The sequence below is a fragment of the Ovis aries genome, chromosome 3 (assembly GCF_016772045.2).
Source record: "Ovis aries strain OAR_USU_Benz2616 breed Rambouillet chromosome 3, ARS-UI_Ramb_v3.0, whole genome shotgun sequence".
In the NCBI taxonomy this organism is placed as follows: Eukaryota; Metazoa; Chordata; class Mammalia; order Artiodactyla; family Bovidae; genus Ovis; species Ovis aries.
In genome coordinates, this window is record NC_056056.1 from 173,324,525 (window position 1) to 173,346,289 (window position 21,765).

The 21,765-nt window shown below is 35.9% G+C and overlaps 1 protein-coding gene across 3 annotated transcripts in view; it reads left to right on the forward strand.

Moving 5' to 3' along the window:
* Positions 1 to 21,765, forward strand: part of HCFC2 (host cell factor C2) — a 51,153-nt gene that overhangs the window by 8,590 nt on the left and 20,798 nt on the right. For all 3 annotated transcript variants that reach the window (XM_027967676.3, XM_042247146.1, XM_042247147.2), the window contains 6 exons: positions 6,688 to 6,896; positions 7,644 to 7,728; positions 9,804 to 9,910; positions 10,019 to 10,207; positions 16,489 to 16,656; positions 17,178 to 17,230. In XM_027967676.3, the coding sequence (XP_027823477.1) occupies positions 6,688 to 6,896; positions 7,644 to 7,728; positions 9,804 to 9,910; positions 10,019 to 10,207; positions 16,489 to 16,656; positions 17,178 to 17,230 (811 nt within the window). The remainder of the gene's footprint in view (positions 1 to 6,687; positions 6,897 to 7,643; positions 7,729 to 9,803; positions 9,911 to 10,018; positions 10,208 to 16,488; positions 16,657 to 17,177; positions 17,231 to 21,765) is intronic.

Here is a 21,765-nt window from a genome sequence, read left to right on the forward strand (position 1 = left end):
TGTAGCAAATGTTTTTTCCTTTTTATTGTTGAACAATACTCCATTGTACTGGTATGTCACATTTTATTTATCTGTCATCAGTTGATGATTTGGATTGTTTCCAATTTGGGGCTCTTATAATAATGCTGTTATCATCTGCCTACAAGTCTTTCTATGGATATGTATTCATTGCTCTCGATTAGATACCTAGTAATAGAACTGATGAGTCATGTGGGAAATTTATATTTAACTTTTAAGCACTACTGGACTGTTTTCCAGTGACTACCATTTTACCTTCCCACCAGCAATGTATAAGGGTTCCAAATTTTCCACATCAAATGCTAACATTTGTTATTGTCTGTCTTTTTGACTGTAGCCAACCTAGTGGGTATAAGGTCATGTCTTATTATGGTTTTGGTTTGCATTTCCCTATTGACCAATGATGTTGAGTTTCTTTTCATGAGCTTTTTAGCCATTTATATATCTTCTTTGGTGAAATTTCTTTTCAAATCTTTGTTCATTTTGAAATTAAATTGTTTGATATAGATGGCCAATAGGCACAAGAAAAGGTGCTGAACCTTGCTAATTATTAGAGAAATGCAAATCAGGATAACAATCAGGTACCACCTCACATTGGTCAGAATGACCATCATTAAAAAGTCTACAAATAACAAATGCTCGAGAGGGTATGGAGAAAAGGAAACTCTCCTACACTGTTGATGGGAATATGAATTGGTATAGCCACTATGGAAAACAGTATGGAAGTTTCTAAAAAAACTAAAAGTTGTCATATGATCCAACAATCCCACTCCTGGGCATTTTTCCAGAAAAAACTATAATTCAAAAAGATACATTGCACACCTATGTTCATAGCAGCACAGTTCACAATACCCAAGGCATGGAAACAACCTAAATGTCCATAGACGGATGGATAAAGAAGAAGTGGTACGTATATACAATGGAATATCACTTGGCCATGAAAAAGAAGGAAATACTGCTATTTGCAATAACATGGATAGACCTAGAGATGATCATACTCAGTGAAGTAAGTCAAAAAGAGAAAGACAAATACCATATAATATCACTTAATGTGTAGAATCTAATATATGATACAAATAAACTTGTTTATGAAACAGAAATCGACTCACAGACATAGAGAACAGGCTTGTGGTTGCCATGGGGGAGGGATGGATTGAGAGTTTCAGATTAGCAGGTGCAAACTGTCATATAGAGCTGGGTAAACAACAAGGTTCTGCTGTGTAGCACAGGGAGCTATATTCAGTATCCTGTGATAAACCATCATAGAAAGCAGTATAAAAAAGAATGTATATAGATATGTGTAACTGAGTCACTTTGCTGTACAACAGAAATTAATGTAACGTTGTAAATCAACTATACTTCAATACAGTAAATTTTAAAAATAAAATTTAGTTGCTTGTATTCTTATTATTGACTTGTAAGACTTCTTTATATATTCTAGATACAAGTTTGTTTTTTAAAAAATCAAATAAATGATTTGCAAATATGGATTATGCTTTTAGCATCCTTTTTAAGAACTGTTTGCCTATCTCAAGGTCATAAAGATTTGTTCCTCTATTTTGTTCTAAAAGTTCTATAGTTTTGTCCTTTACATTTATATCTATGGTTCTTTTTGAGGTAATTTTTATGCCTAAAGTAACTGAGTAAATTCATCCTTTTACATACGGATATTCAATTTTCCCAACACTATTCATTGTAAAGATTATCCTTTTCTCATTATATTGTTCTGGCATCTTTGTTGACTGTCAATTGACCCTAACTGTAAGAGTTTGTTTCTAGACTTCTAATTCTGTCTGACTGATCTATTTTTCTGGTCTTATGCTCATACCACATTGTCTTAGTTACTGTAGCTTTGTAGTAAGTTTTGAAATAGGAAGATCTGAGTTTTGAAATTTTGCTCTTTTTTCAAGAATGTTTTCGCTATTCTGAATCCTTTGCATTTCTGTGTAAATTTTAGGATCATCTTGCCAGTTTCTGCAGAAAGTTCTCCTAAGATTTTGATAGGGAATGTGTTGACTGGATATATCAATATTTGGAGAGTTTCTGTCTTATTAGTATTGAGTCTTCTAGTCTATAAACATGGAATGGCTCTACATTTATTTAGATCTTCTTTAGGTTGTTGGTCAGCAATGTTTTCAGATTTCCAATGTACTAATTTTGCTCTTGTTTTGTTAAATTTATTTTTAATCTTTTATTCTTTTTGATGACATTGTGACTAGATTTGGCTTCTTAATTTCATTTTTGGATTGTTCATTGCTAGCATATAGAAATAAAGTTAGTCTCTCTCTATGGATCTTGACCAGTATATTGATCTTGTATCCAGTGACAAGATTTTATTATTCTGATCATATTTTCATGGATTACAGTTTTTTTTTATTGCTGTTTTTTGTATGTTCTATATATTTATATATTCTAAATAATATTTTCCAAGTCTTTTGTTTGCTTCCCCCCTTTTAAGAGTTTTCCTTTTTCCTTTATCAAGTATGATGATATATATTTTTTAATGGCTTTCTGGCTCTGTGTCTTGGTTATTAAGAAGACTTTCCTATCCCAAAACTATAAAAATAATTTTTCTATCATGTATTCTAGTACATTCACAGTTTTGCTTTTTATGTTTAAGATGTTAATGCACTTGGAATATATTTTTGTAGGTTTTTACTTTTTCTTCTGAATGAATTTTCTGTTCTCCCACAACCATTTGTTAAATAAGCCAGTCTTCTTCCACCTCCCCACTGTTTTGAAGTCCCATGTCTGTCATATCTTAATTCTCTTAGAAATGGGTCTTTTTCTAGTCTCTCCACCCCAGGGGTTACAAACTACTCTTTGTATGGAAAATTTGGCTTATTGCCTGTTTTTGCTAGTAAGTTTCATTGGAACATAGCCATTCCTGTTTATATACATGTTGTCTCTGGCTGCTTATTAAAAGAACAGAGTAGAATTGAACTTATGACATATAAAGTCTAAAATATTTACTATCTAGCTCTTTATAGAAAAATATTATCAGCTTTTATTGTAAACTCTATTCATTTTCATTAATATACTTAATATTTACCTATCATTAAGTGATGTTTGCTTTAAGTTTCCACTATATGCCTTTGGTCAGATTAAGGAAGCTTTTTTTAAAAAAATTATATGTATATATATATGTATATATACATATACATATACATATACGTATATATATATATATATATATGAAGTATTGAAGAAGGCAATGGCACCCACTCCAGTACTCTTGCCTGGCAAATCCCATGGACAGAGGAGCCTGGTGGATTGCAGTCCATGGGGTCTCTAACAGTCGGACACGACTGAGCGACTTCCCTTTCGCTTTTCACTTTCATGCATTGGAGAAGGAAATGGTAACCCACTCCAGTACTCTTGCCTGGAAAATCCCAGGGACGGGGGAGCCTGGTGGGCTGCCGTCCATGGGGTCACACAGAGTCGGACACGACTGAAGCAACTTAGCAGCAGCATATAAAGTATGTTGTTGTTCAGTCACTGAATCATGTCCCATTCTATACTTGTTTATGAAATATCATGTCACGTGCCGTGTGCTCAGTTGTGTCCAACTCTTTGACCCCAAAGACTGTAACCTCCCAGGCTCCTCTGTGGATGGGGTTATGAAGTATAGTTGTATCATATCATATAAGTTTTAGGTGTACAATATAGTGATTCACTATTTTTTGAGGTTATACTCCATTTATAGTTGTTACAAAATATTGGCTATATTCTCTGTGTTGTACAATATGTTCTTGTGGCTTATTTTATACCTAATAGTTTGTACCTCTTCATCCCCTCCCTCTCTGCCTCCTCCCTTCCCTCTCGCCACTGGTAACCATTACTTTGTCCTTTATATCTGTGAGTCTGATTCTTTTTTGTTATACTTAGTAATTTGTTATATTTTTTTAAGTTCCTGTATATAAGGAAGTTTTCTTAAATCTGTAGTTTGATAATTCAGTTTTTTTTCATTTTAACCAAAAGTGTATGTTGAGCATAATTTAAAATTTTTTTCAAATGGAAAATTTTGTTATTATCACTAATATCTAGTTTTATTATGCTCAATTAAAAAATACGGTCTATGAAATTTCTTCTTTTTAGTGATTATTTTTGTGGTCTATTTCACAGTCATTTTTTATAACTATTCCATAGTTGTTCATAGGATCATGAATTCTTGACTGTTTGGGTAAAAGGTTCTTTATTAAATCAGTGTCTTAAATTATTATTCAAAACTGTTTTATGCTGTAGATCTTGGTCATATCAACTTCTTTTTTTTTTTCATATCAACTTCTGAATGACATGTTAAAATCTCCCAGTGTGATTGTGAATTTGTGTTTTATTCCTTATATATAATTTCAACCTGTATATATTATTTTGTTACAGACTTACCTTTCGTAAATAGAACTAACAGTTAATTAGTATGAACTGTTTACAGCATACTGGCTGGCATTCATTCTGACCTGTTTAAATCTATGCCATATCAGTTGTTAAATAGTTTTATTATCATCCTTGCTATGCTTCCCTTGTGGCTCAGCTGGTAAAGAATCCACCTGCAATGTGGGAGACCTGGGTTTGATCCCTGGGTTGGGAAGATCCCTAGGAGAAGGGAAAGGCTACCCACTACAGTATTCTGGCCTGGAGAATTTCATGGACTGTATAGTCCTTGGGGTCACAAAGAGTTGGACATGTCTGAGCAGCTTTCACTTTCACTTGTTAATTGCTTATAGTTGGAGTTGGGGTTCTTTTGATTCCCCTACACGTTCCCTACGTTGAAGAGACTTTGTCTTATAATAGGGAAGTTTTTTCCCTGCCCATGGAATTTTATGTCTTCTGTAAACTCTGCTTGTTGTTGCTTCTCCATACCCCTTTCTCTTCCTTTGTAGATTTGTAAAAGTTGTGATGAGGGTGAATATTTGTGTAAGTGTATTCATGTAATTTTCATTTCCTGTTCTGTGAACTGCCTATTTATACCTTTTACCTATGTCTATTGTGTGATTGGTCATTATCTTGATTTCTTGATTTTATAGGTCTTTATATTAAGAAAATTTGATCTCTTTTCTGTGATGTATACTAATTGTTTTCAGTTTTTCTTTTCTCTTAACACTGTTTATAGTTGGTTTTTTCCTATCCTATCTCTATAGATTATGCTTTTTTTTTCCCATTTTCCTTTTTTTTTTCCTGATTCATTCTTTCCTTCTAATGATTTGAAAATTATACATGCTATTTCTGTGCTTCCTTTGTTGCTTGGAAATTATCATACACATTTAAACCAAAGATACCTTTTCATCTTTAGAGATAGATTATCTTTATCTGTAGCCTTTTTCTGCTTCCTCCCTTTTTTCTGTTTTGTAGCATTGTGAATCTTATTCCAAATGACAATAATGTTAAGAAATTAATTTTTTGATTAGTCTTTCTCAGTGATTATTTAGACCTCACAACCACAGTTATCAACATCAATTTAAATTTAATTATAAATTACTAGTTTATTTGTACAACCATTTCTTTTATTCCGTGTATTCTTTCTTGGATTTCTTTTTATTTTTCATGGATGATCTAGAATCATTTTTTTCACAAAACAAATTATATGGCTAAACTTTGAAGTTTTATATGTTCTGAAATGTTTAATTTTGCCTTCATACTTGAGTAATAATTTGATTACTCAATTATTGAGAAACAGATTCCTATGAAAATCATTTTGCTGAAAACATAGGAAACATCCATGTCACAGATGAGAAGTCTGATGCCAATTTCTAGAGTAGAAAAGCTATGTAGAACATTGCTATGACATTATAGAGTGAAAATTTATAAAGAAAAAAAAGTTGAAAAGCAACATTTTTAGTATACCTTGCTTATACGTATGTAGCTATCCATAGACGGAGAGGTCTTAAAGGGTATTTACTCTTGTCAGTAGTGATTGTTCCAGTTATCTAGTACCGTATAATAAATTGCCCCAAAAGTTAGTGATGGAAACTAGCAACCATTGTATTGTGTCCATGGATTCTGTCCTTTGAAAATTCATATGGGAGACAGCAGTGATGGCTAGGCCCTCAGATGGGAAGGCTTGAATGGTTACTCCCATGTCTGATGCCTCAGCTGGGATGGCTGAAGGATGGACTCAGCGAGGACTGTCATCCTGTGTGCCTGCGTGTGTCCTGTTCAGATGGTGGTTTTCTGACAGTTGAACTTTCATGGAGGTTCAGGATTCCGAATGCAAGTGGTCACTAGTGAAGCTGCATTGGCCTTCTGTGACTCAGCCCCAGAAATCACATAGTGTCATTTCACTGTACTCTATTAGTTAAAGCAGTCACAACCTGCCCAGCACCTAGGGGAGTGGACATAAACCCTACTTGCTGTAGGGAAAAAGGTCAGGGAATTTGAGGCTATGTTTTGAAACCATCACAGTATTGTCATGGACACGAGTGTTGGCTGTATGGTGGCAGGTTTTTTAAATCTCTTCTGTTCACTGATGATCCCCACCAGAGTGCCTGGTACACAGTAATGTTTGATAAATAGCATTGAATGAATGAGTTATGGGGTTTCTGCTCTCCTAATATTTTTCTGTACTGTATGACTTTTTCACAGTAAGCATATATAATTTTTATAAATAGAAATGAAAAGCAAATAAAAGGTATATATTATATTAATGTTTTAATTTATTTCATTATATCCTAGATATTTAAATGACTTCTATGAGCTGGAGCTACAGCATGGTTCTGGTGTTGTGGGTTGGAGCATTCCGGTGACTAAAGGGATTGTGCCTTCTCCAAGAGAATCCCACACAGCTGTTATATATTGCAAAAGAGATTCTGGAAGCCCTAAAATGTATATTTTTGGTGGAATGTGTGGTGCTCGCCTGGATGATCTATGGCAACTTGACTTAGGTGAGCTTAAGTTGATTCAGGCTTAGAAATTCAGTATGATTGATAAAGGCAAACATAAAAATTGCCTTGAAAAATATTTTTATTGCAGTATTGAGTTGTACTTAGATTTAATATGAATGATTGCTGATGAGTCAAGTTGAACAAATGAATGTTTGATTTATGATAGTGACACTCCTGGGCTCCCTATAAGTAGGATCACCATATTTTCTGGTTTGCCTTTAATGGTCCTGTTTTATGCTTCTTGTCCCATGTAATTATCAGTAGTACCTCCTTTCATTCTGTAAAGTGTCCCAGTTGAGGATGATTGAATTTATGTGGTTACCCTGTCTATAGTAAATGTGGCATTAGGAATGTTACAGCTGGTCGATTAAAAAAACCCTTGCACAGCTATTTTAAGGTGCTGTAGGAATGAATATTTGGAAGATACATTTGCTGTCACTTCTGAGTGTCTTCTGCACAATGTGCTCTTACTTAAAATGTTAAAAACCTTAATCTAGTCTTAATTCAAAATTGTTTGCACCCTAAATACACCTCTCCATTGCAAATACTAACATTCAAGTGTAAATAGATTGCTGTGATTGACAATTTGTGTCAGCTGAAAATGTTTATTTTAAGATAAAATTCAAATAATGGTTTTGAAACATTTTAGCTTCATTTTGGTAGGTCCCTTTTTAAAAAAATTTCTGGAAGTTGAGGTAATTCTCTATTATTAGATTAAGTTGCTAATATACTTGTTTTTATTTTTAGAAACTATGTCATGGTCAAAACCAGAAACTAAAGGGACAGTGCCACTTCCACGAAGCCTTCATACAGCCAGTGTTATAGGAAATAAGTATGGTGTTATTTTGTATTTTGGTCTTGTTTTCTTTTTAACAAACTTAAGAAAGACACATACAGAGAAGAGTGATGCTGCTAGTTTCTTGAAGATGATTTGATAATGCTTGATTGCACTTACTGAAACCAAAATAATACGTGCACAGGAGCCAAAATATCATGCATTTTCTTCTCATACTCCTTCTGCTTCTTTGCATTCCTTACATCATGCACAGAGTAGGTATTACATAAGGGTAAGGCAGGGTGATGTCAAACTTATCTGTCCTCCATCAATAGATTTGACACACGTAACTCATTGTTCCTTCTTACACATTTTTGGTAGTGCTTGATTCATACTCAGGTGTATATTTCGCTTCTGTGTTCAATGATTATACTTTGGATGGCATTATGGATAGAAGGTGGACTCTGTAACCAGATTACCTGAATTCAGGTCTCAGCTTGGATACTTGTACTGTCTGTTCAGGGGCAAAGAAACTTAATCTCTCTGTACTTCAGATTACTCAATTATCAGTCAGTTCAGTTCAGTCGCTCAGTCATGTCCGACTCTTTGTGACACCACGGACTGCAGCACGCCGAGCTTCCCTGTCCATCACCAGCTCCCGGAGTTTACTCAAACTCATGTCCATTGAGTCAGTAATGGCATCCAACCATCTCATCCTCTGTCATCCCCTTCTCCTCCTGCCTTCAATCTTTCCCAGCATCAGGGTCTTTTCAAATGAGTCAGCTCTTTGCATCAGGTGGCCGAAGTATTGGAATTTAAGCTTCAGCATCAGTCCTTCCAATGAATATTCAGGACTGATTTCCTTTAGGATGGACTGGTTGGATCTCCTTGCAGTCCAAGGGACTCTCAAGAGTCTTGTCCAACACCACAGTTTAAAGCATCAATTCTTTGGTGCTCAGCTTTCTTTATAGTCCAACTCTCACATCCATACATGACTACTGGAAAAGCCATAGCCTTGACTAGACAGACCTTTGTTGGGAAAGTAATGTCTCTGCTTTTTAATATGCTGTCTAGGTTGGTCATAACTTTCCTTCCAAGGAGTAAGTGTCTTTTAATTTCATGGCTGCAGTCACCATCTGCAGTGATTTTGGAGCCCCAAAAAATAAAGTCTGCCACTGTTTCCACTGTTTCCTCATCTATTTGCCATGAAGTGATGGGACTGGATGCCATGATCTTTGTTTTCTGAATATTGAGCTTTAAACCAACTCAAGTATAAAATGGGGATAACAGTAAAAGCTCCTTCACAAGGCTCCCATGAGGACTGAATGAATCAGTACATGGAAAATGCTTCCAACAGTGCCTGGTGCATAAAGAGCACTCCTTCAAGGTTAACTGTCATCAACAAGTTCCCTTTTTTATGCCACACTGAGCCAGGATTAGGAATATTGTTTTAAGTAGAATTGAAGTAAGTACTTATCTCTGTAGAGACTTTATCTTAACGGTAATCTTTTAGGAGACAACAGTTAAAATTTAGAACCTCATTAGTTCTTCTCAAAAATAACCATAAGCAAAATCTAATAAGATATTCATTTTTTTAAACAGCAGAACTCTTTTATAAAATGTGGTTTTCTGCTAGAACTATAATATAGAAAACAGATTTTAAAAAACAGCTTCTCTGGTTGGCATGAGGCTACATGGCCTAAGCTCTGCCTGATGAGCCTTACCTTTTCAGTTACCACTGGGCATGTCTCAAGAACCTTTAGGGCTCTGAGGAACATATTTAATGTTTTTCATTTGATGATATCAGTGACCAAAGTTATATGAAACTGAATTCTCTTTGGTTACTATACACATCAATTCTAAATTTGACTTTCAATGTCATGCTTCTGGCTGAGGTACCCCTTAGTATATTGCATACAATATTGATTTTTAAATGTGTTATAATTGAAATATTTCCTACTTTAAATAACTGGCCAGAGAGAAATAATTTTGATTCTGTATGGCTTCATAAAATTATAAACTCTAGAATGAAGACCACTTTATTCATTATCGTATTTGCATTTCCTTGACAGTGATAAGTGATTTTAAAAAGAAAACCAGCTCCTTTATGTTTTCCTTTTGTTGTTGTTCAGGATGTACATCTTTGGTGGATGGGTTCCACATAAAGGGGAGAATATTGAGACTTCACCTCATGATTGTGAATGGAGGTGTACCAGTTCATTTTCTTACCTGAATCTTGGTAAGTCTTTTAAGAATTATTTACTAAAATAAAATTTATTAATAAAATAATTTTTATTATTTTGTCATTTAAGATAAGTTGATCAGTCATGGATATTTCTATGTTTAGATACTGCAGAATGGACCACCCTAGTATCAGATTCTCAGGAAGATAAAAAAAATTCAAGACCAAGACCAAGAGCTGGACACTGTGCTGTTGCAATTGGCACTCGATTATATTTTTGGAGTGGAAGAGACGGCTACAAAAAAGCACTGAATAGTCAAGTTTGCTGCAAGGATCTTTGGTATCTTGATACTGGTAAGTAAGAGTATTTAACAAACAAAGTTTTTCTTTAGATAAATAATCAAGTAATGTCTGTCTTTTGAGCTTGCTGTCATGTCACTACCTCTTTTTCAAAATTAAAAATGAATGGAAGAAATGATATGTATAGGTATTTTCCATTCTAGAGGAGTTTCTTAATTTCCCTCTCCATGAGTTTAGAGTGAATTTAGTGACTCCCTTCCCAAGAGTAGAGTATGGAAAGGGAAAACTAGTAGCTTTGCAGTGTAGAAACCTGGCAAGCATCACCTTAAATAATCAAGGTCAGTATCACTAGAGATAAGTTGTGTTAGTATCACTTAGTCCCTGCCTCCCATATCATGTGATAAGAAGATACTTCACCTCTGTGGTACTTTTCCCCAAAATGCGTAATACCATTCTAAATATGAGAACATATCAGACAAATCCAAACTGAGGGACATTCTAGATGTTTTGCAGGATATGTGAACAGTATTCTTCAAAAGTTTAAAGTGATGAAAAACAAGGAAAGACTAAGAAATAGTCACAGATTAGAGTAGACTAAGGAGATATGATGACTAAATATAAGGTGATATCCTGGAACAAAAACCATTTATTAAAAAAATGGTAAAACCTGAATAGTCTGTAGTTTGGTTAATAAATAGTGTTGTTGTTTAGTTGCTCAGTTGTGTCCAGCTCTTTTGCAACCACATGGACTGTGTAGCCTGCCAGGCTCCTCTGTCCATGGGATTTCCCAGGCAACAATACTGGAGTGGGATGCCATTTCCTTCTCTAGGGGATCTTCCTGACCCAGGGATTGAACCCATGTCTTCTGCATTGGCATGTAGATTCTTTACCACTGAACCACAAGGGAAGCCTTGATAAATACTGTTATTCCAGAGTTCATTTCTTAGTGTTAAGTGTATTAGCATTAGAAAATACTGAGTAAAAGGTATATGGGAACTCTGCAGTTCTTCTATAATTCTAAAATTATTCCAAAATAAAAAAGTTTTTTTAAGAAGTATTATAATAAAAAACAATTTTTAGTATAGAACTCAGGTCCATTTTTCCATAAATATTTATGGATTTATTGGTTGACAGCTGTGAATAGGAACTGTTCTAAATGCTGAGAATAAATCAGTGAATAAGAATGATAACGTCTGTCCTGTCAAAGAACTTATATTCTATAAGAGAGTGTGAGGACAGAAGGTTGATGGGCAGTAATCAGACAAATAAACAAAATAAATTTAGTTTTGGGTGAGTACCTGAAGACAGTAAAATAGAACAATAAGATAGTATTGGGAGGTACTAGGAATGGGGTGAAGTGGGGTGGCTACTGGAGAATGGGTAGTCGGGAAAGGGTGAACTGGCATTTGAGATGTAATCCAAATGAAGAGGGCATGACAACCCATTCCAGTATTCTTGCCTGGAGAATCCTATGGACAGAGGAGCCTGGCGGTCTACAGTCCATAGGGTTGCAAAGAGTCGGATACAGCTGAAGCCACTTAGCACAGCACAGCACCAAATGATGAGAGAGTGCTATCCATGTAAAAAGCCAGGTGGTGGGGCGGGGAGGGGACACTACAGGAAGAATGAAAAGCAAGTATGAGGGCCCTGAGATGGGAATACTTGGCATGTTGTCAACAGATCTGAGCTGAGTAAAAGAGTGTAGGCATGGAGATTAGAGCGATGACCACAGGACAGATCATATAGGACCTGGAACATCATGGTAAAGATTACATTGTTTTTAAAATACAATGGTAGAGAGATTTATTAGGTTGGAGGAGAGATGTGTCATGATCTGATCTGTATTTTGGAATCATCAGTGAACTTGAATGGAAAATAAATTGTAGGGGGCAAAAGTAGACACAGAGAGACAAAAAGAGGCTTTTGCAGTCATCAAAGAAATCTTCGACTCTAGAGGTGGAAAGAGTGGATAAGTTTGAAATGTATTTTACAGTTCTTGTTAACAGAACTGACTGATGAGTTGGGTGTGGCAGTTGACAGAAAGAGAAAAAAAGAATGAAGTTTTTACCTTAAATAATATGGTGTTATTTCCATTTACTGAGATGGGAAAGATTGTGGAGAAAACAGGCTTGTGGAGAAAATGAGAAGTTCCATTTAAACCTTGCTAAGTTTGAAATAAGGAGATCAGTTAAGCAGTTGAGGGAATAAAGAAATCTGGAAGGCAGTAGAAAAATCAGATCTGGAGACATAATATGTGTTGTTTTATGAGAAAAGCAATTATAAAACATACCTATGATTCCAGTTTTTCTTTAAGTGTATAAACAGGAAAATCTGGAAGGATATACTGTGTACCAAAGTAATAATAGCTAAGAGGTGAGATTATACATTTTTTAAAAAGGTTTTCTTTCTTATCTGTATTTTCTACAGTAGCATGTGTTGCTTTTATAATATAGAAAGTTTAATTTTAAAATTAAGATTAAAAAATTTTTCAAGATACTTGAAAAAGTAATAAATGGAACAGTTAAGTTAGAGACTAAATGCTTTCTGTGCAAAAAGTAGAAAAATGAGCATATTAGGTTAGGAGTTAGGAAAAAAATACAGAAAACTGAACTTACGATTCATCTTTGAAGTTGGGAATTATGAGCTGAAGTCTAAGGATAAGATTCTAATCAGTCTCTGAGATTAAAAGAAAAATATGCACATATAAATTTTTTCCAGTAGCAACTATGTTACTTTAACAAGATTATCTAAGAGATTCTGAGACTTCTAAAAGATTAAAAATCACTGTCTCTGAATGGCCAGTTTTTCATAAACTTTTCCATAAAAGGCTATAGACAGGAATATCTGTCTAAAAGTAATCATGGCCACTATCATGAAGATAAAATTTAGATTTTGCTTTTTCTCTTGCTAACTTGGCATCAGTGTGGGTGGGGGAAGGATATAAAGGTTCTTCATCTTGCCTTTTTTTTAAACTTTTAGTTAAGTTTTGTGCACTTGAGAACATGTAAAGATTAGGATTCTTCCATAAGGAGTTTTAAAAAATGAAAAACAGCAGTCTTGCTCCCACTTTCCTCCCATCTTACTTGCTTCACAAGCATGTGCTTTCAGCTCTGTTAAACAGTTCCTATGGTATTTAGCTTCCTATCTCCATATAACATGAATATGTTACTCTTTTTTCAGTTTAGTCATAATATGCTCATTTTTCAAACTGTGGAAGTCATGGAAGTCAAGGATTTCTCACTTCTTCCCACCACTGCTTACCTCTCTCCTATGAGCCTTCTCTAACCCCTACTCGCTCAGTCTGACTGATTATGATTACACCAGCATTTTGTTAGGTGAGAGTTCAGTGTTTTACATTCAGTTCAGTCGCTCAGTCGTGTCTGACTCTTTGAGACCTCATGAACTGCAGCACACCAGGCCTCCCTGTCCATCACCAACTCCCAGAGTCCACCCAAACCCATGTCCATTGAGTTGATGATGCCATCCAACCATCTCATCCTCTGTCGTCCCCTTCTCCTCCTGCCCTCAATCTTTCCCAGCATCAGGGTCTTTTCAAATGAGTCAGCTCTTCCCATCAGGTGGCCAAAGTATTGGAGTTTCAGCTTCAACATCAGTCCTTCCAGTGAACACCCAGGACTGATCTCCTTTAGGATGGACTGGTTGGATCTCCTTGCAGTCCAAGGGACTCTCAAGAGTCTTCTCCAACACCACAGTTCAAAAGCATCAATTCTTCAGTGCTAAACTTTCTTTATAGTCCAACTCTCATATCCATACATGACCACTGGAAAAACCATAGCCTTGATTAGATGGACCTTTAACCATATAAACATATTCACAGGTAAGCTATGTAGAATACCCAGAGAGGTGATTATCTCTCTTGTACAACTTCTTCATTTGCTTTGGATTAGTAATGGTCACCTTGTTTTAGATTTGTATATATTTACCACTAATTCAGTCTATGCTCTGTTGTTTAAATCTTCTCTCATTATGGTTAGAAGCATCAGATATTCTATCAGACTTCCTCATCTTGGAGAAATTTCTCCTCCTCCAATCTGGGATGTAAAGGGTATATTGGAACTCTGCCTTCTACAGATTAAGCACACCTATCCTCTTAGAGTCTCCCTTCATCATCTTCCTGAGGATGTCTTTGGCCTCTCACCTGTGCTGGTTTCCCTGCTTCCTGGATCTCTTATTTTCCCTTTTCTTAGTTTACTTCCTCATTTTTTGTAGAACACATCCCAGGGAAAGGGTGCATAGGTGATATATTTATTTTGAGATTTTGCATTGTTTGAAAATACATTCAGTATTCCTTCCCATCAAATTGGCAGTTTGAGTGGAAATAGAATTGTATATTGGAAGTCATTATCCTTCAGAATTTTGGAAGCTGGGGAAAATGTTTTTTGAAAGGTGTTATATTGTATTCAAACTTCTGGCGTTTTTGTTGAGAAATCTAAACCACTTCTGATTTTGGTCCTTTAAATGTGAGCTTCCCCCTCATGCTTAATAGCTTTTAGGGTTTTTTCCTTGTCTCTACTGTTCTTAAATTTTATGATGTATGTTGTGTGTCTTGTTGTGTGTCTCTTTTAAATTCCTTATGTTGAGTACTCAGTGAGTCCATTCAGTCTGGAAGCTCATGTTCTTCAGTTGTGGGAATTTTCTTGATTTATTTCACTGATTTACACCCTGCTGTTTTCTCTGTTTTTCTTCATGTAACTTCTGTTATGTGGGTGGTGTATCTTCTGGACTTGTCTATTTGTCCGCTTTTTCTCAGGTATGGGTTGCCTTACTTTGAGAAACATAAATAAACTGAGTTGTGAATAGGATCATGGAGGAATTTACATGGGAGTAGTTGAAAGAACTTGGCTTAATTATCCTCTAAAATAGGGTCATAAAACTTTTTTTGGTAAAGACACAGAGTGTAGATATTTTAAGTTTTGTGGACCATATGATCTGTATTACAACTACTCAACTCTACTGGTGTAACATAAAAGGAGTCATGTTATTTAGTTGTTTAATCCTGTCTGACTCTTTCGCAACCTCATGGACTGTAGCCCTCCAGTCTCCTCTGTCCTTGGGATTTCCTAGGTAAGAATACTGGAGTGAACTGTCATTTCCTTCTCTAGGGGATCTTCCCTACCAAGGGATAGAGATCTTCCCTACCCTTTCCCTTACCTTCTGTTCAAACCCACAGGGAAGCCCAAAAGCTGGACTCATAGACAATGCATAAACAAATGAACATAGGTGTATTTCAGTAAAACTTTATTTACAAAAGTAGGCACAAACTGGATCTGGCCCATGAGCCATAGTTTGCTTTTGCTGACTCTTATTCTAAAAGATACAAAGAAATAGATATTAGACTTGTTATATAAAGATTAAATTATAACTTACAGATTTCAGCTCACTGAACTGAAACTGTTAGGCATTCAGTCATGTCCAACTCTTTGTGACTGCGTGAACTGTGGCCCACCAGGCTTCTCTGTCCATGGAATTCTCCAGGCAAGAATACTGGAGTGGGTTGCCATTTCCTTCCCCAGGGGAATCTTCCCAACCCAGGAATCAAACCTGGATCTTCTGCTGCAGGAAGAATCTGTAGGCAGATTCTTTGCCCTCTGAGCCACCAGGGAATTTCAACTCACTAGAATAGATTTTCCTTATGTAACTGTCTAGAGATGGAATATACTGCTCTGGGATTTGTGAGTTCCCTAATTTTGTAGGTAAGCAAAAAGAAAACTGGGATATTGTAGAAATAATTTTAGGTACTTTTCTCCAGTTCTAAGAGTCCACGATTGTAACTTGTTTTAGAAATGTTGGTAATATTTTATGCCAAAATAATTACCTGTTTTGAGTAGTACAAGTTTTGATAAGAAGGTATTAACTTCAAAGAAGTTATATTTTTCTAAAATATCAGCTCTAAATCATATTTGCTAACATTAACAGTATTTCTAACATGTATTCTCTTGGCTTAAAATTGGTTCATAAAATTAAAAGCTCCTGAAGAGGTAAAATAGTAAAGCTGTAACTGTCAAGTACTTGGTTTCCCCCTCTCCTCTAGGATTAATTTTTTTTTTTAATTTGGTGACTCAGCTTAGACCTGGATTATTTTGTTTATAGTTTTATTTGCATAAGTAATTAGATAAATACATTGAATCAGAACTCTAAATTATTTTCATTTGACCTGCTATAGCTTTGCTTATCTGAGTAAATTTTTTCCCTCTTAGTAAACAGATGAAATATTCATTGCTGATATTTTCAGAATTCCAGGTCTCTACAAACTATATAGAGAAACTGTTGATACATTTGAAACTTAAATACTTAATACCAATTTTGTTCTTTAGAGAAACCACCAGCACCATCACAAGTACAACTGATCAAAGCCACTACCAATTCTTTTCACGTCAAATGGGATGAAGTGCCTACAGTTGAGGGCTATCTTTTGCAGTTGAATACAGACTTGCCATACCAAGCTGCCTCATCAGATTCTTCAGCATCACCAAATATGCAAGGTAGTATAGTTTTTACACTTAGAGCATGTATGCTCATATGCTTTATGAAAAAAAGATAACTATAGAAAAGCCTGTGATTAGATCTGGTTTAAGAAATGTTATGCTATGATGTTTCCTACCTGGTAAATCAAATATGTTTCAACTCTGGAACTTGGCTGTATTACCATCGTGATATAGTAGAACACATAGATGTGTAGGGTAGAATGTTTTTTTTGTAGTTCATTTTGATGTGCTTTCTTAATTTGACATGATACTTGTTTAATTATTTTTTATAAATATTTCAGCTTTCAAAAATATTTGAACTAACAGGCACTTGGAAAGTAAAAGCAAATTTAATTTTACATGTTCTTCCAAAAAGGATTTAAATCAGCTATTAAGCAGACTATTAAGAAAACAGATAAACTTTGATAGTTACTAATTTTTAAACCTTTAATATGTAACTTTTAAAAATATTTGACTGTGACATATTTTCTTGGTAGTTTATTTATAGCATATCAGTCTGAACTTTCCTATTTCTACAGGAGTCAGGATGGACCCTCACAGACAAGGCAGTAATAGCATCATTCCTAACAGTGTAAGTTGAAAAAATGTATAATGGTAAATGAATGTTTATGGTTATACTGCCAGTTTTTATTAATATTTTATATTACCTTAGGATAGGGAGTCTCAACCATGGCTATACATCACATTCACCTCTGAGATTAAAAACAAATAAACACAGGTTCCCATGCCTTTCCCCAGATCCAGTGAAACAGAATCTTTAAGATGATGACCAAGTTAACTGTTTTTTAAGGAAAGCTCTGCGTATCATTGTGACAGTAGCCTGAATTAAGAACCCTTGGCTAGGAGATTGAAGTCTCATTGTACATAGTATCAGAGGCTAGTATACACACAAGCATATACACCATATATATTTTAAAAAATAAATTTAGGTGTTACTACAAGGTTTATAATAAAGAGCAATGGTTCCCTACTCTGTTCCTATTTGCTCTTGATCCTGCCTCTCTAGAAACTACTACTTTCAAATATTTTATCTTTCTTCTGTATCTACCTTTGTGCGTATAAATAAAATCCTTGTGCTGCCACTTCCTGACTTTCTAGTTTTAGATCAATTGTTTTCAGTAATGGAAGATGAAGATTTTTTTGGTCTCATTTCCTCCCCTTTCTCTTCCCATGCACTTATAATATTTTTAGTTGAATCATTATGTGATATTTACATTGTGATGATGATATACTCAGAGCTGAGCCCTGTAATGTGCTATGAACATTGTTCCTTTTTCATGTAATTTTTTGTTTTTCTTGGCATTGTTAACTGCCTTACTTTTTCATTTGCTTGATTTTCTTCTTGCCTATCATTAATTCATACTCTGATGTTCCAATAAAATAATAAAACTCAAAATATTCGAACATATAGTTTCTTTTTTCTTTCTTTACCACCCCTCTGCCCGAGTAACCATCCCTACTGAAACCTCTGGCTTGATGCTCTAGTTTGTGCTAATTCTTCTCTAAGTCTGCTACTCAGCTATAATCTTAAAACTTCCATTTGTTTCTTTTTTAAAAAACAAGTTTTATTTATTTTTTAATTTTTTTTGGCTGTGCTGGGTCTTCTTTGCTGCATGTAGCCTTTCTCTAGTTGTGGCTAGTAAGGGCTGCTCTCTAATTGTTGTGCATGGGCTCTTTTTCCCCTCCCCTTTTTTCTTATTTTATTGGAGGAAAATTTCTTTACAATGTGTTGGTTTCTGCTGTACAACAGTGTGAATTAGTCATAAAAGAATTTGCCTGCCAATGTAGGGGACATGGGTTCAATCCCTGGTCTGGAAAGATTCCACATGCTACAAGGCAGTTAAGCCTGTGCAGCACAGCTGCCAAAGCCTGTGCTCCCCAGAGCCAGTGCTCCTCAACAAGAGAAGCCGCCGCAGTCACTGTGGCACATGGGCTTGGTTACTCCACAGCATGTGCAGCCTGCAGACAACTTCCTAACCACTGGGCCACCAGGGAAGTCCCCATTTGTTTTTTATTGTAAGCTTCTTTTATCTCTTTTCTGTGTTAGGGCCTGTTTCTTGATCTCATGTCATTCTCTTTTTTTGATATTCTCCAATAGTTTCCTGAGAAAGGGAGTATGAAAGGTAAACTTTTTAAGATCTTCCATATCTGAAAATGCCTCTCACTCTGTTTACATTTGATTGGTAGTTTGGCTGGGTTATAGAATTCTATATTGGAAATGTTTTCCTGAGAAACTGAAAGGCATTTTCCTACTGTCTTGTAGCATTCAGTGATGCTGTTAAGAAGTTGGATGCCACTTGGATTCCTGATCATTTACATGAGACCTAATTGTTTCGTTTTAATCCCTAGTTCTCAGAAATTTCAACAAGCATGTACCTTAGAGTGTATGTCTTTGCTTTGTTCACTGTGCTGTCCATTCAGTGGACTGTGTCATTCTGGGAACTCAGGGCTTTCACTACTGATTATTTCTTCTTTCCACATTCTCTTTTTTTTGTTACTCCTGTTATTGAATGATGGTACTCCTGAACTAATCCTCTGATTTAACTTTTTATTTTCTATCTTTTCTTCTGATTGGTCTGCTTTCTGAAACGTTTCTTCATTTGTATTATAAATTTCTTATTCAGTTTTTAAATATATTCAGCCACATAGTTACTCTCTAAAAGCCTGATCCTACTCTTTCTTTATTTTATGGCATTTTATTTTTGCTTCAAAAATATAATATATCTCTTCAAGAATTATGCTTTTTTTAAAAAAAGGTGAGTTATATTCTTCTCTCAGCATTATTTCATTTTTTCAAGCTCCTTTTAAAAAAATGTGGTCTTGGACTTCCATATTAGAGCCTGTCAACAAATGTCTGGTGATGCTTGGTATCCTTTCATGTTTAAAGTGAGGCATTAAAAAGGAGCTTGGAGGCTGTCTTAGTCCATTTGGCCTGCTCTAGCAAAATGCCATAGCCTAGATGGCTTATAAACAAGAACAATTTATTTCCTGCATTTCTGGAGTCTGGAAGTCCAAGATCAGGGTGCCGGTATGGTCGAGTTCTGGTAAGGAACCTCTGAAGGATTGCAGACTGCTAACTAATCATTGTATCCTCACATGGTGGAAGGAACAACTGATCTTTCTTGGCCACTTTTATAAGGGCGCTAGTCACAGCCCAAACTTGCTGCTTTGTGATACCATTACCTTGGGGGTTAGATTTCAACATGTAATTGTGGAGAACACAAATACTCAGACCATAGTGGCTCTATGCATATAGCATGTTTGATTAGTAGACCTTAATGAGGGTTTCTGGGTGAGAATCCACAAATACTAGTATCTTTTCTCTTGGACCAATGGGTTTCCTCTGAGACTTCTCCAGCCTCTTGCTTATGGGTTTTAAGCCTGGAGCTTAATGCAGGGTAAGCGGTATCTCTCTGTTCAGTATACAGACTTTCACTTAATCCCCATTTTCAGTAGGTTGCCTATTCTCCAGCCTCACCAGAGAGATACTGTACCATAGTCCAGAGCCTCCCATTTCAATCTTTGTGCCTACCTTCCTTCTTCAGTTGGAATGGAGGTGTGGAATTTGTTTGCCTTTGTATACTGGAAGAGCAGAGCTGGGGCTACAACCACTTTTTTTTTTAGTTTTAAATTTATTTTTTAATTGAAGGATAATTGCTTTATAAAATTGTGTTGGTTTCTCCCAAACATCAACGTGAATCAGCCATAGGTATGCATATGTCACCTCCCTCTTGAATCTTCTTCCCACCTCCCTCCCCATACAACCACCGTTTATATAGTCTTCTATATGATGGTCCTCTGGTGTTTATTTGCATTCTGTACTTCAGCCTCCAAAGAACCTGATGCCTCCAATTTCCAAGCCTTTCTGGGCTCTTTAGCAAAAATGGTTCACCTGTCCATGACTTTCCACCTACAGGCTCTTAGCTTCAGCCTTTTCTGCTCTATAAAGGCATGCCTCATTTTTTGCACTTCACTGTACTATGCTCGCAGATAGTATGACATGGGGAGTTCATAGTGAAATAAACTTGAGGTCAAATTCTTGCTTTGCTGCTTGCTGGCTACTTGATCATGGGTATGGTATCTAAGATCTCTGAGTCTCATTATTTTCCATCTATAAGCTAGGGTGATATTATCCAATTTATAGAATTCTTGTGAAACTTAAGTGAGATTCAGACTTTATAAATATGTATCATGGAGCCTATCAGGTAGTATAATGGTCCCTAATGGTTGTGGATATCACCATCGTCATTTATTAGCACTAGCATAATCACCGTCAATTAGAATGGAGGCTGAGTGTGTATTGGGCTTCCCTGGTAGCTCAGCTGGTAAAGAATCTGCCTGCAAAGCAGGAGACCCTGGTTCAATTTGTGAGTCGGGAAGACCCCCTGGAGAAAGGAATGGCTACTCCAGTGTTCTGCCTGGAGAAGCCCCAAGGCCAGAGGGGCCTGGTGGGCTACCGTCCATGCAGTTGCAAAGAGTCAGACATGACTGAGCACAGCACAGAGGGCATATTATGAACAAGTATCCTTTGAGCCATGAAAAATTATAATTGACTATGGTTATAATTGACATTAAAGATGGAGACAGAAAAGTAACAAAAAACAGGTAACTTAAAAGAGGCAGGCAATATTGGGGTATTTGAATGAAGCCAGATCACCTTTATGGTTCAGCAGACCTATAGTTATTGCTATATAATAACTGATATTTACATTGGTGATTTGAATTACCAAAAGGTTTAAATGTGTTTATTATAGTATCTTTAAGAAAATAAACAGGTGATTAGGAAGATTGCTATCTTAAATGTTTAATGGTGAAGAATATTGATATGTGTATGTATTAAATCTTGATGCCTATATGGAAAACTCAGTCATACAAAATAATTTGTATGCTTGAAGGTTTCATGTAACAGATTTTTCTTTTAGGATTCAAAAGATCTTTAGTAAGGGCTTCCCAGGTGGTGCTATAGTTGTGAAGAATCTGCTTGTCAGTGCAGGAGACATAAGAGACACTGATCCCCAGGTGGGGAAGATCCCCTGGAGGAGGGCATGGCAACCCACTCCAGTATTCTTGCCTGGAGAATCCCATGGACAAGGGAGCCAGGCAGGC